Source organism: Trichosurus vulpecula, chromosome 2, assembly GCF_011100635.1.
Source record: "Trichosurus vulpecula isolate mTriVul1 chromosome 2, mTriVul1.pri, whole genome shotgun sequence".
Classification (NCBI taxonomy): domain Eukaryota; kingdom Metazoa; phylum Chordata; class Mammalia; order Diprotodontia; family Phalangeridae; genus Trichosurus; species Trichosurus vulpecula.
In genome coordinates, this window is record NC_050574.1 from 442,317,977 (window position 1) to 442,333,158 (window position 15,182).

The 15,182-nt window shown below is 36.8% G+C and overlaps 1 protein-coding gene across 1 annotated transcript in view; it reads left to right on the top strand.

Annotated features, from left to right (window-relative positions):
• HUNK (hormonally up-regulated Neu-associated kinase) overlaps positions 1-15,182 on the top strand; it is a 146,683-nt gene that overhangs the window by 91,631 nt on the left and 39,870 nt on the right. The window contains exon 5 of the mRNA XM_036747362.1: positions 10,833-10,960. Coding sequence (XP_036603257.1) covers positions 10,833-10,960 — 128 coding nt within the window. The remainder of the gene's footprint in view (positions 1-10,832; positions 10,961-15,182) is intronic.

The following is a 15,182-nucleotide window of genomic DNA, read 5'->3' on the forward strand; positions in this document are numbered from 1 at the left end:
TCCTACAGTTTCACTGCACTGTGGGTCAAAGGGACTTTTGTGGGGTATCCTGGGAACTGAACTACATTGTTTTTATGATAAAACGCATTCCAATTTCCTGTCCACCAACTTACAAACGAACTTTGGAAACATGACCTATTTGTAAGGCACAAACTGACTATAATTGTTTCCCTTCCTGACAATGGACAAAAAAGTTATTATGCACATTACTGTAAATGTGAGTGATGATTTTATAATGGGCCAAGAGTTGATTGATGGAAACAGGACAGGGAGGATACAAACACTGGCAAAGGGAAATGGGCTTTAGGAGAAAATTGATTGGGGGTGAGTAAGAGATGTGATTTTTGATTCAGAAGAAGTTCTTCAGGTGAGAAGGACTGATATGAAACAAGAGTAGAAGCTTGAGTAAGCAACCAGAAGTGTGGCAATTTTTAGAAACCAGAGTCAAGGCTAGAGATCAAAGAGAGCAGCATCTTAGAAAATTTAATAAGGGAACGGAACTCCAAAAGAAAAAAAAAAGGTCAAGGAATACAGAGGAACCAGCAATTAGCTTGGGGTTCAAGTGACAGCAGAAAATCATTTTCAACCTCATTAGAAAGGATGTAGAATTCCCATGGATTGAAGCTATGAGGCATTGCCTAACCAATCTAGGATTTTTTTAAAAAGGCTGAATTTATGTATAAGATGTGCCAAGTGGAATCTGTGACTATGCTGAGCACCTGTAATTTACCAGTCTGCATAGTTTGCTCCCTGGAAATTTTTTATGCCATAGCAATGGCATATTCCTTAATGTGAAAAGATGATTTGTTAATGCAAGTGAAAATTTCCAAACCTTACGTTAAAAAAGAGTCAAATCCTGGCAGGCTTTGTAATTTGCAAAACAAGTGTCAAATATAACAGTAGCAGGTAAATAATATTGTAAAGCAACAAATTTAAAAACTATGGCTCATATTTTTCATATACCAAGGAAAAGAAAGACTGTTGCCTCTTTGAAGTATCACTTTATGATAGGAATATTGAGGAGTCATAGCTAGGAATTGAGTCAAAAAGGCAGCAGGCATTTGTTAAACACTTACTATGTGCTTACTATAAATACTTACTATACACTAACACTTACTATAAACACTTCTACTTAGCTAGGTGGAAAAGGGGAAAACTCCATGGAAGTTAAAATGAAAAAAGTGGGCAATCTTGAGGAAGAAGATCTTGAGGGTGAGAGGATAAGGAGGGAATTTTCATCCATTGGATTTGGGCCCTATAGATAAAGAACAATCTAGCTAGGAAGTGTGGACATAGGGAAATGATAATTCCCAAACCAGATATCTACCTGGAAACAAAAGAAAGGCAACGAAATTTTTTTAAAGATTAGTTCCCTTTTTGTCTAAGAAAGGGTGGAGTGTTTGTTTATGTTTTTGTGCAACATCTGGGATTGAATTGAAATGACTAAAACAAGTTGCAATGTACTTTGTGCTGGTAAAAACAAGCAACATGACAGGAAGTGATTGCAGGGGGAAATGCAGTTTAATAATTATAACTTTAGATATAAATTGATTGAACTGACATAAAAAGGGTTGTAGACTGGATCTCTGATACTCTTTAATAATATGTTATCTTAAAAACATACCTAAAACATAGGGATACATATAAACTTAAAGTGAAAGGCTAGAATAAAAATTTTTATGCTTTAGCTGAACCCTCAAAAAAGGAAAACCAAACTCCAGAAACTGCAGTCATGATTTTGGGTAAGGCAGAAATCAAAATAGAAAGAATCATGGTGGGGGGGGGGGGCGTGATGAAAAATAAGTTTTGGGGTTTAAATAGTCCCTATAAAATGAAATTGAATAGAAATTGTGTGTGTCACACACACACACACACACACACTCACAATATGTCTTGGCACCTAAGTAAGCCCTTTAGGAAAAATCAACTGAAATGCAAAAAAGAAAAAATAACCCTATATAATAAGGGAATAAAGTAAGAGACTTTAATATTCTTCTATCAAAACTTGACAAATCTAACAGAAAGAAAAATAAGAAAGAAATTGCAACCAAACAGAAATTTTGGGGAGAAATGGATTGACAGACATATGGAAATAATTCTATGTGAGCCTAGGGTTTTCTTTTTTTTTGGTACAATAGTACTTCTATAAAAGTTATTTTTAATATAGGGCATAAGGAATTCAAATAAATGAAGAAAAGCAGAAATATCAACCAAATATTTTATAGCATTTCAGAAACTGTGGTTTTTTTGTCTTTTTTTGTAGCCACAGAGTTTAGCACTGTTTCTGCATCATATTAGGCACTCAGTAAATGTTTATTGACTTGTCTGTGCTAGACCATCACAAAATAAAACAACAAATAACCAAGGATGTATTTAAATTCAACAGGCAATTAAGCACCTACTATGGGTGAAGCACTTTGCTAGGGTCTGGAAATAAAAATACAAACATCAAAACATTTTATGCCATCAAGGAGATATTATTTAGAAGAATGAAACCTAAAACACAAAATAAAAGAAAATTTGGGGAGAAGGGGAAAGAAAAACTTCCCATTGGAAGAGGTACCTGAGCTGAGTCTTGGAGGTAGCTAAGGCTTTTAAGAGGTGTAGATGAAGGGGGGGGTTAATTCTATGCATGGTGAAACCTGTTCAAAGGTGCATATGATAGAAAGTCAGGTTCAGGAAATAGTAAGTAGTCCACTTTGGCTGGAATATAGAATACGTGAATGGGAATAATGGGAAATAGGCTTAAAAAGATAGACTTATTGTGAAGTCTTTAAACACTAAGCTGAACGGTCTGTATTTTATCCTAGAGGCAATAGAGCACCACTGAAGATTCTCTAGCAGGAGAATAACATGGGCAGAACTGTGTTTTGGGAAAATTATTTTGTAAGGAATATGGAGTATGGATGATTAGAGAAGAGAGGTTAAAAATCAGGAGATCAATTATTACCATAGTCTAGTTGAGAAGTAATGATGACCTGAGCTAGGGTGGTAACCATGTGAGTATTAAGAAAGGAATGTATACAAGAGATATTGTGGAGGTAGAATAGATAAGACTTACCAACTAATTTGCTGGGGTGGGTGAAGTTTAGGAGTTGGAGACAGTTGAGGATATCTCAGAAGTTGTGATTTTGGAAGTAGGTAACTGGAAGGATGATGTTTCCCTCAACAAAAATGAGAAAATTTGAAGGAGGAGTAGGTGTAAGTGAGAACATAATAAGCTAGATTCTGGATATATTGAATTTGGAATGCCTGAAGGTGTCACCTGGTTATAGCTATTAGAGCCCATGATGAATGTAAAATGTAAAGTATTAAAAATATTGCTTCTTAGTCCCTCTATGACCATGGGCAAATTGCTTGGCCTTTCTAGTCCTCAGTTTCCTCACCATAAAAATGAGAGGTTTGAACATGATGACCTCTGAAATCCCTTCTAACCCTAAATCCGTGATCCTATAATCCTATATACATTGATTTGTGATTCATATACTTAGAGATGACCAATCACTGAATCTATGGAAGTTGTGAAAATCAATAAGAGAGGGTATAGAAAGGGCCAAGGAAAGAGAGAAGACTGATAACTTTGTAGAAAAGTTTTAATTAGGGTGGAGCCAAGATGGCAGCTGGAAAGCAGGAACTTGCCCAGGGCTCTCCCCCAGGACCCTCCAAACACCTATGAAAATGGCTCTGAACAAATTCTAGAACTGCAGAACCCACAAAATAGCAGAGGGAAGCAGGGCCGCAGCCCAGGACAGCCTGGATGGTCACTGGGTAAGGTCTATCACAGGGAGCTGGGAACGGGACATGGGAACTGGGAACAGAGTGGAGCAGAACCCAGCGTGAGCCACACCTGGACCACCCAGACTGGGAGCTGGGCTGAACAGGCCCTAGAGCCCTGAATCAGTGAGCTGTGGCAGTTACCAGACTTCTCAATCCACAAACACCAAAAAAACGGAGAAGGTTGGTGGGAAGAGCTGCTGGGACAGAGTAAAAGGAGTTCCCAGTTAGGCCACCACCCCAGGGGCAGCAGAGGTGATGCAGCTCTGAGGCTACTTACAGAGCTACAGCTGCAGTTGCTTCCGGCCCCAGGCCCACCTGGTGGGAGGAACTAAGTGGCAGATCTGAGCGGGAGTGCAGAGCTAGCTTAGATCTGAGTCAGGTCCTGGTTGGCGGTTCTTGGGGGAGGAGTAGTGCTGCTGTGGCAGAGCTTGCTGTGTAGAAATAGCTCTGAAAACAAGAGCGCAGACCCTTAAGCTTGGCACAAAGTACTCTATACTCTACAAGCTGTCATACCCTGCTGAAAAACTCAAGGGTCAAGTAAGTTGGCTGGGAACATGGACAGGCAGTGAAAATGCACTCAGATTCAGTCTCAAACTTTGGAATCTTTCTTTGGTGACAAAGACAACCAAAACATACAGCCAGAAGAAGTCAGCAAAGGCAAAGAGCCTACATCAAAAGCCTCCAAGAAAAACATGAACTGGTCTCAGGCCATGGAAGAGCTCAAAAACGATTTTGAAAAGCAAGTTAGAGAAGCAGAGGAAAAATTGGGAAGAAAAATGAGAGTGATGCAAGAAAACCATTAAAAACAAGTCAATGACTTGCTAAAGGAGACCCCAAAAAATACTGAAGAAAATAACACCTTAAAAAATAGACTAACTCAAATGTCAAAAGAGCTCCAAAAGGCCAATGAGGAGAAGAATGCCTTGAAAGGCAGAATTAGCCAAATGGAAAAGGAGGTCCAAAAGACCACTGAAGAAAATGCTACCTTAAAAATTACATTGGAGCAAATGGAAGCTAGTGACTTTATGAGAAATCAAGATATTATAAAACAGAACCAAAGGAATGAAAAAATGGAAGACACTGTGAAATATCTCATTGAAAAAACCATTGACCTGGAAAATAGATCCAGGAGAGATAATTTAAAAATTATTGGACTACCTGAAAGCCATAATCAAAAAAGAACCTAGATATCATCTTTCAAGAAATTATCAAGAAGAACTTCCCTAACATTCTAGAGCCAGAGGGCAGAATAGAAGTTGAAAGAATCCATCGATCACCTCCTGAAAAAAGATCCCAAAAAGAAAAGTCCTAGGAATATTGTTGTCAAATTCCAGAGCTCCCAGATCAAGGAGAAAATACTGCAAGCAGCCAGAAAGAAACAATTTGAGTATTGTGGAAACATGATCAGGATAATACAAGATCTAGCAGCTTCTACATTAAGGGATCAAAGGGCTTGGAATATGATATTCTGGAGGTCAATGGAGCTAGGATTAAAACCAAGAATCCCCTACCCAGCAAAACTGAGTATCATGCTCTAAGGCAAAATATGGATTTTCAATAAAATAGAGGACTTTCAAGCTTTCTCAGTGAAAAGACCAGAGCTGAATAGAAAATTTGACTTTCAAACACAAGAATCAAGAGAAGCATGAAAAGGTAAACAAGAAAGAGAAATCATAAGGAACTTACTAAAGTTGAACTGTTTTGTTTACATTCCTACATGGAAAGATGAAGTGTACAATTCATAAGACCTCAGTATTAGGGTAGCTGAAGGGAATATACATACATACATACATACATACATACATACATACATACATACATATATATATATATATATATGTAGACAGAGGGCACAGGGTGAGTTGAATATGAAGGGATGATATCTAAAAAAATAAAATCAAATTAAGGGATGAGAGAGGAATATATTGAGAGAGGGAGAAAGGGAGAGATAGAATGGGGTAAATTATCTCGCATAAAAGTGGTAAGAAAAAGCAGTTCTGTTAGGAGGGAAGAGGGGGCAGGTGAGGGGGAATAAGTGAATCTTGCTCTCATCAGATTTGACCTGAGGAGGGAATAACATACACATTCAATTGGGTATCTTATCCCACAGGAAAGGAGGAAGGAGATTAAAATGGGGGGATGATAGAAGGGAGGGCAGATAGGGGGAGGAGGTAATCAAAAGCAAACACTTTCAAAAAGGGACAGGGTCAAGGGAGAAAATTGGATAAAGGGGGATAGGATAGGAAGGAGCAAAATGTAGTTAGTCTTTCACAACATGACTATTATGGAAGGGTTTTACATAATGATATGCATGTGGCCTATGTTGAATTGCTTGCCTTCTTGGGGAGGGCGGGTGGGGAGGGAAGAGGGGAGAGAATTTGGAACTCAAAGTTTTAAAAACAGATGTTCAAAAAAAAAGTTTTTGCATGCAACTACGAAATAAGACACACAGACAATGGGGCATAGAAAGCTATCTTCCCCTACAAGAAAGTAAGGGGAAAGGGGATGGGGGGAGAGTGGGTTGACAGAAGGGAGGGCTGACTGGGGAATGGGACAATCAGAATATATGCTATCTTGGAGTGCGGGGGAGGGTAGAAATGGGGAGAAAATTTGTAATTCAAACTCTTGTGATAATCAATGCTGAAAACTGAAAATGTTAAATGAAATAAATTAATTTTTTTAAAAAAGAAAAGTTTCAATTAAATAAAGGTGTCCAAAGCCAAAATACCATTAAAAGTGGAGATAATGAGAATGAACAGCTCTGGGGTTATGTAACTAAAGATATGAAGAAAAGATACAATCCTAAATAGATACTTTAGAAAAATAATCTAAGTGATGAGTAATTTACCCTAAGTAAATCATAAAAATAATTGGTAGTTATACTAATGTAATGATAAGAGTTTTACAACATGCCAAAATGTGGGAAATTCAGGAAAATCAGTCTTCAGAGGCAACAATATTTAAAAATATAAAAAGTTAATGACTTTATAAATCTCAGAAAAGCATGCGAAGAAAATAAGAAAATTAAAAATGGAATAGTTTCAATTGTTGTAAAATCACATTACGAAACAAAATAAAGAGCATTTTAAAATGCCAACAAAACTGAAAAGCAATTACCTAATTTAATGATAATTTTAGAAGGCAAATTAACAATAAAATGAGAAAAGATAAAATCAGAAGAGGAAATAATTTTTTTTCAGAAGCTATTACATATCCAGCCATATGGAAACAAAATCAGGTGATTTCTATGAAATGGAGGCTATCTGCTAAAATACAAACTAGTCATATAAAGAGTAATTGAACAAGCCATAAATGAAGTGCCATGGAGGGGAAAATAACCTAGAACCAATTGTATCAATAAATGAATTTTACTGAGTATTTAAAGAATAATTCCCATGCCACATAAACTTTTAATATTAATGTCACTCAGTTATGAGCCAAATGTGATAATGAAACTAGGGAAGAGTTATGTCATAGAAAGAGAATTATAGACTAAGATCTCTAATATTGATGCAAATAATCAAATGCTGGCAAAGGGATTATAGGAACATATCCAAAAATTATAACCAAGTGGTATTTAGTATAAGAATATAAAGATGATGCAAAACTACCAAAAGAATTCATACACTAAATGATACTTAAAACAAAATGATTTGTAAAAAAAAAAAGACACAAAATATGGTTGTAATTTGTGTTTTTAAAAAAACCTGAAGTATAGGAATCAAAGGGTGTTTCATTAATTTGCTTAATATTTAAAAAAACAACTTTCTACAACTAAGAGCTTTTTTATTGTGGAGAAATATTGGAAGCTTTCCCACTAAGACCAGGGCTGATGCAAGAATTTTCAGTAAAATCAATATTATTTGACTTAGAAATAGAAGCAAACATTGACAATGAGGAGACAAGAATAGAATATCTTTGCAAATAAGATTGTGGTTTACTTAGGGAACTTAAAAGAATCAACAAAACTTAAAGAGAATCAACAAAAATTAGTGGGTAAATAACCTCTCAGAAGGTAGAGTACAAAATGAATCTACAAAAATTACCAGCATTTCTATATTTTAGTAACAAAGAAAGAGGAAAGAGACAAAGACAGATGCTGTTTTTAAAAGATTTATTGATTCATTCTTTTTACAAAGCTCTCACTTCCTAATACCAACCACCCAACTAGAATGCTCTCTTGTTTTAAAAAAAAAAGTTAAGCAAAACTAAACTGACATACCAACCGTGTCTGACAGTATATACCTTAAATGAGAAAATGTAAAAATGTACAATTGCATATGTTGAAAAAGCCCAGCAGCAATTATATAATATGCTATTTATTTAGCCTTTAAATCCCTTCACAATTTGGATCCAACTGATCTTTCTAGACTCCTTAGACAACATTTCCCCTTCAACATGCTTTGATCTAGCCCAAATGGCCTTCTCTTTGTTCCTTCCACATGACAACATTCCATCTCCCATCCGCACTGGTTGGCATCCCACATGCCTAGAATATACTTCTTTACCTCTACTTCAGAGTCCCTGTCCTCCTGCATGAGTTCAAGTTCCATCTTTTATGTGAAGCCTTTCCTGATCTGACACCCTTAACTGCTTTAGTGCTTTCCCTCCCAAACTATCTTGTATTTAACTACTTTGCATTTATTTTGTTTCTTTTTGACCTATGGTTATATATGTATTTCTTGTCTTCCCCTATTAAGAGTACAAGCTCCTTTAGAGTAGATAATGTGTCATTCTTTGTATTCCCAGTGCCTGACACATAGTGAGTGTTTAATAAATGCTTGTTAAGGCTTATGAAGGCTTATAAAGGCTTATGAAAAAAACTTTGGTTATGGAATAAAGGTGTATGGATGGTCTTTAGTTTCCAAAAAGAAATATTGCTCTTATTCATCTCTCCAGGTGCTCCTGGAAGAAAATACTAATAGTTAATGCAAAGAACAGTTTGATTTTTAAGATGTACTTGGTGGTTTTATGACAGTCTGTTTGACAAAGCATAACCCTTTGTTTCCCCAGGCTTCTGAAAACTCAAGTAGCATTGGTGCATAATGAAAGAATTTATGCATCAAAGGTTATGGAGTGGGTGGATCAGTAGAATCTAAAACTCTTAGGATTAAAATATTGCATATTACTAGGGAGATCTAGAAATGGGGAAAGAAAAAGAGATCTGGGGAATGCAAGAGAAAACACTAGAATTTTGACTTTTTTTTCCTTCTGGGATCTTTTGGTGAGTAAAGCTAAGCCCTAATGAAAAGAGCATTGGATTTGGAGTCAGATTGCCTTTGTAATCTTTGGCTAGTTTTGCCTCTTAGGACCTCAGTTTCCTCATAAGTAAAATGAAAAGGATCAGGATAAATGATGCACATCTGTAATCCTAGATAATTCACTTGAGATGGATAAAAGACTGATCATTGTCTCAAGCAGTTTACAGTCTAAGAGAGAGGGGGCAACCTTAGGGAGAACCAAATAAGTAACAAGGAGGTCAAGGCAAAATTTTTGTTGTTTGAGGAAGGGCAGGAAGTTTCAGATGCTCCTCCTCCACCCTCCCAAAAGAAAGCCCCCTTATAGATCTGAATTATTGAATTACTATACCAGTTTTATCTTCAGAATTCAGTGGAATTTCAGTGGAACTGGTCTTCAGTAATCTTAATTTAAATCTTTTTATGGTTTCCTTTTTTTCCCGAAAATCCTCTTATTTATTCTAAACCCATCTTTCTTTGGGCATTCCAAAGTTCTTTGAGCATTCTGGCAGTGAAAATTTTCCTTCCCATCAGGAAAATCTTCAGAACTATATTTAGTGTGCACTTTAGGGGAAAAAAATCCTCCAAAGACACATCAGCTTTTAATCTAAACAGCCAGGTTCATTCTGATGGCCTTTCAGCTACATCTAGAAAATCCGACTGGGCATTACTGGCCAACAGCCATCTAATTATATTATGTAGGGTAGAGCTATTAAAGAGATAGTATGGCATAGTAAATAGAGTTTTGGCTGGGAATCAGGAAGACACATTCAAATACTGACTAACTTATTAACTATGTGATCCTGGTTAAGTCACTTAAACACTAAACACTTAAAGCAAATCCCTAGGATTTAGCTACCAGTTTATAATATAAGGGGACTATGGGGGATATACTCAGCATTTTCAGAAAGAGTTTCCATATGAGGAGTTCCTCCTCACCAATGTAGTTACTGATCCTTTTTTTTTCTTTTGCACACTTTATTTTGTATGTCTTTTTTAATTTATTAACCAACAAGTTATTAAATGCCTACTATGTGCTAGGAATTATATTATAAATTACAAGTTGATAAAAGAACACCAAAAAGAAATGTCTTTGATTAGAAGCCAAATTTTAATTCAAAGGAATAGCAAAGTACTAGGCATTAGTAATCACCAGGTACACTGAGTCTGTGGTTACATGCTACATTATGAAGCATTGTGGTGTAAGATGGCTCTGGAGTCAGAGTATCTGGGTTTTAATTCTAGCTCTACTATTTAATACCTATATGATCTTGGGCAAATCATTTAACATGGCCTCAGTTTCTTCTTCTGTAAAATGAGGGACCCAAACTAGATAAAGTCTTAATATCTCTTCCAGCTCAAACTTTAGGATTCTATGATTGTTATAGTTATAAACTATAACTATCTCAAGTTCTATTTGAAAATAGACATTTAGAAATAAATTCTTATATTTAATGTTCCCCAAAGTCTTTCAAATAATCCTCTCTGTACTTTGTGGCTAAGGCCATTGTCATGAGTTTATCAATCTGAAGAAAGAAAAGGAAAATTTATTTACTTTTTCATCATTATCGTTGTAGACCTAACCTGTTCCAATGTCTTATTGCCCAAGGCTCCACTTCTGTGATGCCGTTGAGACTTTCATTTTTGCTTCTCTCGGCTAATGCAGACCATGTTTCAAAAAGATGAATGAGTGAAGTTACTGTTTCTTTCCTAGTGGGAAATAAGGTGACCTTAAGTTTCCACATTATGTTTCTACCCCTCCCCAAATAGAATCATTCTGCTCTAATACTGTCATCCTTTCTCTTTTCTCTTTTGTAGAGGTGTGAATATGTTTGCTATGTTGACTGGAACACTGCCTTTCACGGTGGAGCCCTTCAGTCTGAGAGCTTTATACCAAAAGATGGTGGACAAAGAAATGAACCCTCTCCCTACACAACTCTCTACTGGTAATCCCCATATCTGTTCAAATCCAGCGCATATTATTCTACCTCTGACTAGATTTGTGTGTGTGTGTATGTGTGTGTGTGTGTGTGTGTGAGAGAGAGAGAGAGAGAGAGAGAGAGAGAGAGATTTTTAATTAAAATTTTTAACATTATTTTGAGTTCCAAATTCCCTCTCTCCCTTCAGTCGCACCCCACACCTTATTGACAAGGCAAGCAATATGATACTCATTATACATGTGAAGTCGAGCAAAACATATAACATGATTTTAAAAGTCACAATCTGAATATTCATAGAATTTTAGAGTCAGAAGGGACCTCAGATATTACCCATTTCAACCACTACTCAACACATAAATCTACATCTTCAAGTGGTCATCTAGTATCTAGATGACTTAGTGGCAGAAACTTACTACTCCTTGAAACATAGGTTTTCATTTTTACACCAATTTAATCATAAAAAAAAGTTTTCCTTAATGTTGAGCTAAAATCTGTTTCCTTTTAATTCCTCTCAGCTCTTAGTTCTCTCCTCCTGCCCCACCCTAGGTCAACCAATATAAATCTAATCTCTCTTCCCCCGTAACAGCCCTTTGAACTTAAAAATTATCAAATTTACATATCCCGATTGGTATTCAAGTGTAACAAACAGTTATTTAGCAGGCTTCAAGGTGAGCTCTCTATCCACTGTACCATGACGTAGCTCCTTTTTTGTTTTTTATAATATCAATCTAATTGAAATTACATCACATTTTTACTAGCTTTACAAACTTCTTAATTAAGCTGGTAATAATTCAAGTGATGTAATTTGTTCTTGTTTTAGAAACAAGTAATGTGCCAGCACTTTTTCTCCACTACTCTTTAAGGGGAGTTTTTTCCCAGGAAAATTTTCAATACACTTTACCATCACTTCATGTAAAAATGTAGAATTATTTAATTGTCAGAGCTATAATGTTCCCATAATATTAGAACTCCCTTATTGTGTAGAATAATCAATTTAGCTTGTCTGAATCACTTTTCTACTAGGTACTTTCTTCTCTGCTTGCTAGAGCTGTTGCATCATGGAATAACAAATGTCTTTCATGGCTGATGAATTTCTCTGAGAGCGCATCTTTTAATTGCTACAGCCCAGCAATAGCATTTGTAACACGTTCTAAGCAATGGCTTGAGGTTACTTGAAGGTTTCATTAAGCTCACTGAAATGAAGCAGAAAATGAGATGTTTGTGTTTACGAGGGTCAAACAAATGCTAATTAAAATTTCAGAAAATACTGGACTATCTAATAATGTACTGATGCTTCAGTCTAGGAGTCAAGAAGGGGAGTCCTGTTGAGTCTGGACAGGACCTGGCTTGTTCTGTCCAGCTTTCAGTGCTATAGTGAAATGATAGTCCTCATATATTTTCTGAAGTCATTTCTCTTGGCACACTTTCAGCATACTCCAGACAAGCCAGGACAAATATTGGAAAGCTGATGAAACACTGAGACAGCCATAGGAATTAGGGGCAAGTGCCTTCAGGATAGAAAATGTGGGTTGTGCACAGCAGGTATGCCTGCCCTGTGTTGAGCTGGGTGTAGTGTGAGAATAAACACAATGCTTCTCCTTTTTATAGGTTTCATCTTAAAATTCAGGACCTGTAAGAGTGGGGAAAAGCAATACAATGAAAAAGAGATTGAGGCTCAATCATAACCAACTGTTCCCATTGCTTTTTTGGAGTGGAGAAGATGTTAAATTCTAAGAAAGCAGCTCATGATTTGCAAGGGACTTGGAATAACTAATAATAATAATGATAAAAATACTCAAAATTTCTCCTATGATGTAGATCAGAACCCATCCATGCCTGTGCATCCTATGTGTCTTTTGTCTACAAGTTCACCAGAAGGGACCATCCAACATGATGGAAACCTTCCTCAATTTCTCCTGACATTACAAAGGTGCCAGTGGAGTACTCCGGCTGTCCACTTCTCATCGCTCACTCTTGCCACGAGACATACTATTCCTTGGTGCCATTCTTTACACTTATTCTTTGGAGTTTCTCAGTGTGTATGTGTTGCACCCTCCTCATACTTCTCCCCACTGCCCTCATCTTTAGTTCTTTGGAGGCAGTTGGTGATCTATGTCTCACTGCCACATGGCAACACTGCTAAAATGTTAATGAAGAAAAGATCAGCCTTTGCTTTCACAGGACTCTTGATATGTTCTCCATCTATGCTTGGTCTTTCCAGGGTGAATGGACAGGCCAAATTCCTTTGCATGATTACAGATCTCTTCCAGGAAACTCTCCATTGTCCTGGGGCTTGATGGAATTAGCACAATATTTTCAAACAGGAGTGTCTGGAAGATCTCACCATCCATAGGGATTGTTCCTTTGATCTGTATTCTTTGCTGGATCCTCTCTATCACACTGACAAATGCCTTTTGCCAGCATATGTCTTGTTTTTTATGCTTTGACTGAAATAAGAAAGTTATTGAACAGGGTGATTTGTATTGTCTCATTTTCCTCATCTGTAAAATTAACTGGAGAAGAAAATGGAAACCACTCCAATATCTTTGCCAAGAAAATGCTAAGGGGTCACAAGGAGTCAGACACAACTGAAAAATGACTGAACAACAAACAAACAACATTTATGTGGTTACATCTTCCAAAGAGCCCTTGATGATCTTGTTGCCAAATAGCCTGTAAGGTAGCATTTGGTTAATGGGATCTTACATTCTCTACATAGTTCAGTTAATCATGAGATGATAAAAGTTTTGTCTATTTTTAAATATTGCTTTGAAAGTCTGCTTCTTCCTGTTGAGAACAGCTACATGGTACAATGGATAGAGTGCTGAGCCTGGAGACAGGAAGACCTGAATTCAAATCCAGCCTCAAACACTTACTTGCCCAGTGACCTGGGCAAGTCACTTATCCCTGCTTGTCTCAGTTTCCTCATCTGTAAAATGATCTGGAGAAGAAAATGGCAAACCACTCCATATCTTTGCCAAGAAAACCCCAAATGGGGTCATGAAGAGTTGGACACGACTGAACAACAAATATCCATAAACTTTGGTCAGACTCTACCACTAATGCACATAGTGTTCATGGGAGAGAGCGGATGCAAACTTACAGAAACCTAGTAAGGAAACACATTACTATGAGAGACCCACATCTTTGGGAAACTCAAGACTCTAGTTGTTATTCAGTCATTTTTCAATCTTGTTCAATTCTTTACAACCCCATTTGGGGTTTTCTTGGCAAAGATACTGGAATGGTTTGCCATTTTCTTCTCCAGATCATTTTACAGATGAGGAACCTGAGGCAAACAGAGTTAAGTGACTTGCCCAGGGTCACACAGCTAGTAAGCATCTGAAGCTAGATTTAAATTCAGGCAGATGAGTATTCTTGACTCCAGGCCTGTCAATCTATCCACTTTGCCATCTAGTAGGTGCTTAATAAATGTTTAGTGAGGGACTGACTGGAATGCAGACCTTGATGTCTTTGGTCTCCTTTAGGAAGTGTATACCAAAAGTTACCAGATGGGCTTCTGACCATTCCACTCAAACTACGGAGGGTCTAAGGCACTCTCTTAGCAAAAGCAGTTCCCCTAAGCCTATATTCTGGTATATTCTTTCTTGGGCTCTTGGGTGCTTTTTTTTTCTTTGATACATGATCATGTATCACCCTTCTTTTGTGGCACACCTCTTTCCTTGGGGAAAGCATAAAGAAACAGAGACCCATCATTTTCAAAAGGGCAAGCTTCCTGCTCATTCTGCAATCAAATGACAAGTGCTTCTGTTGTATAGATGGACTCTCCCCAATTTTTTTCCTTTCCATGCTAAATCTCCTTGCAAATTTCAAAAAATATACTAGTAGATGGGTTTTCAAAAATTATTTGTTCAAGTAAATTTCTGTTATTATTTTGAAGATGAATATATGATGCCTTTAGGTGAATTTCTTTGTGCACTTCTCCAGGCCAGGTACAATAGCATTTTATCATGCAGGAAATTGTGTCTATTTTATAACTGAATAAAGACGATGGTAGATAAAGCCCTTGTAGAGAAACAGCATTCAGTTGGAGCACCTTCAAAATGTGGTATTAGGGGCTAAAATAAATACCTCTATTGTAGATTAACCACATTATTTTAGGTTTTTGCTGCATGGTGCTATTGCAATTTTGTTTTCTGTTGTCCAAATCTGTATGAATGATGAATTATACCATAATATAACATAATTAAAGGATACATGATTGAGA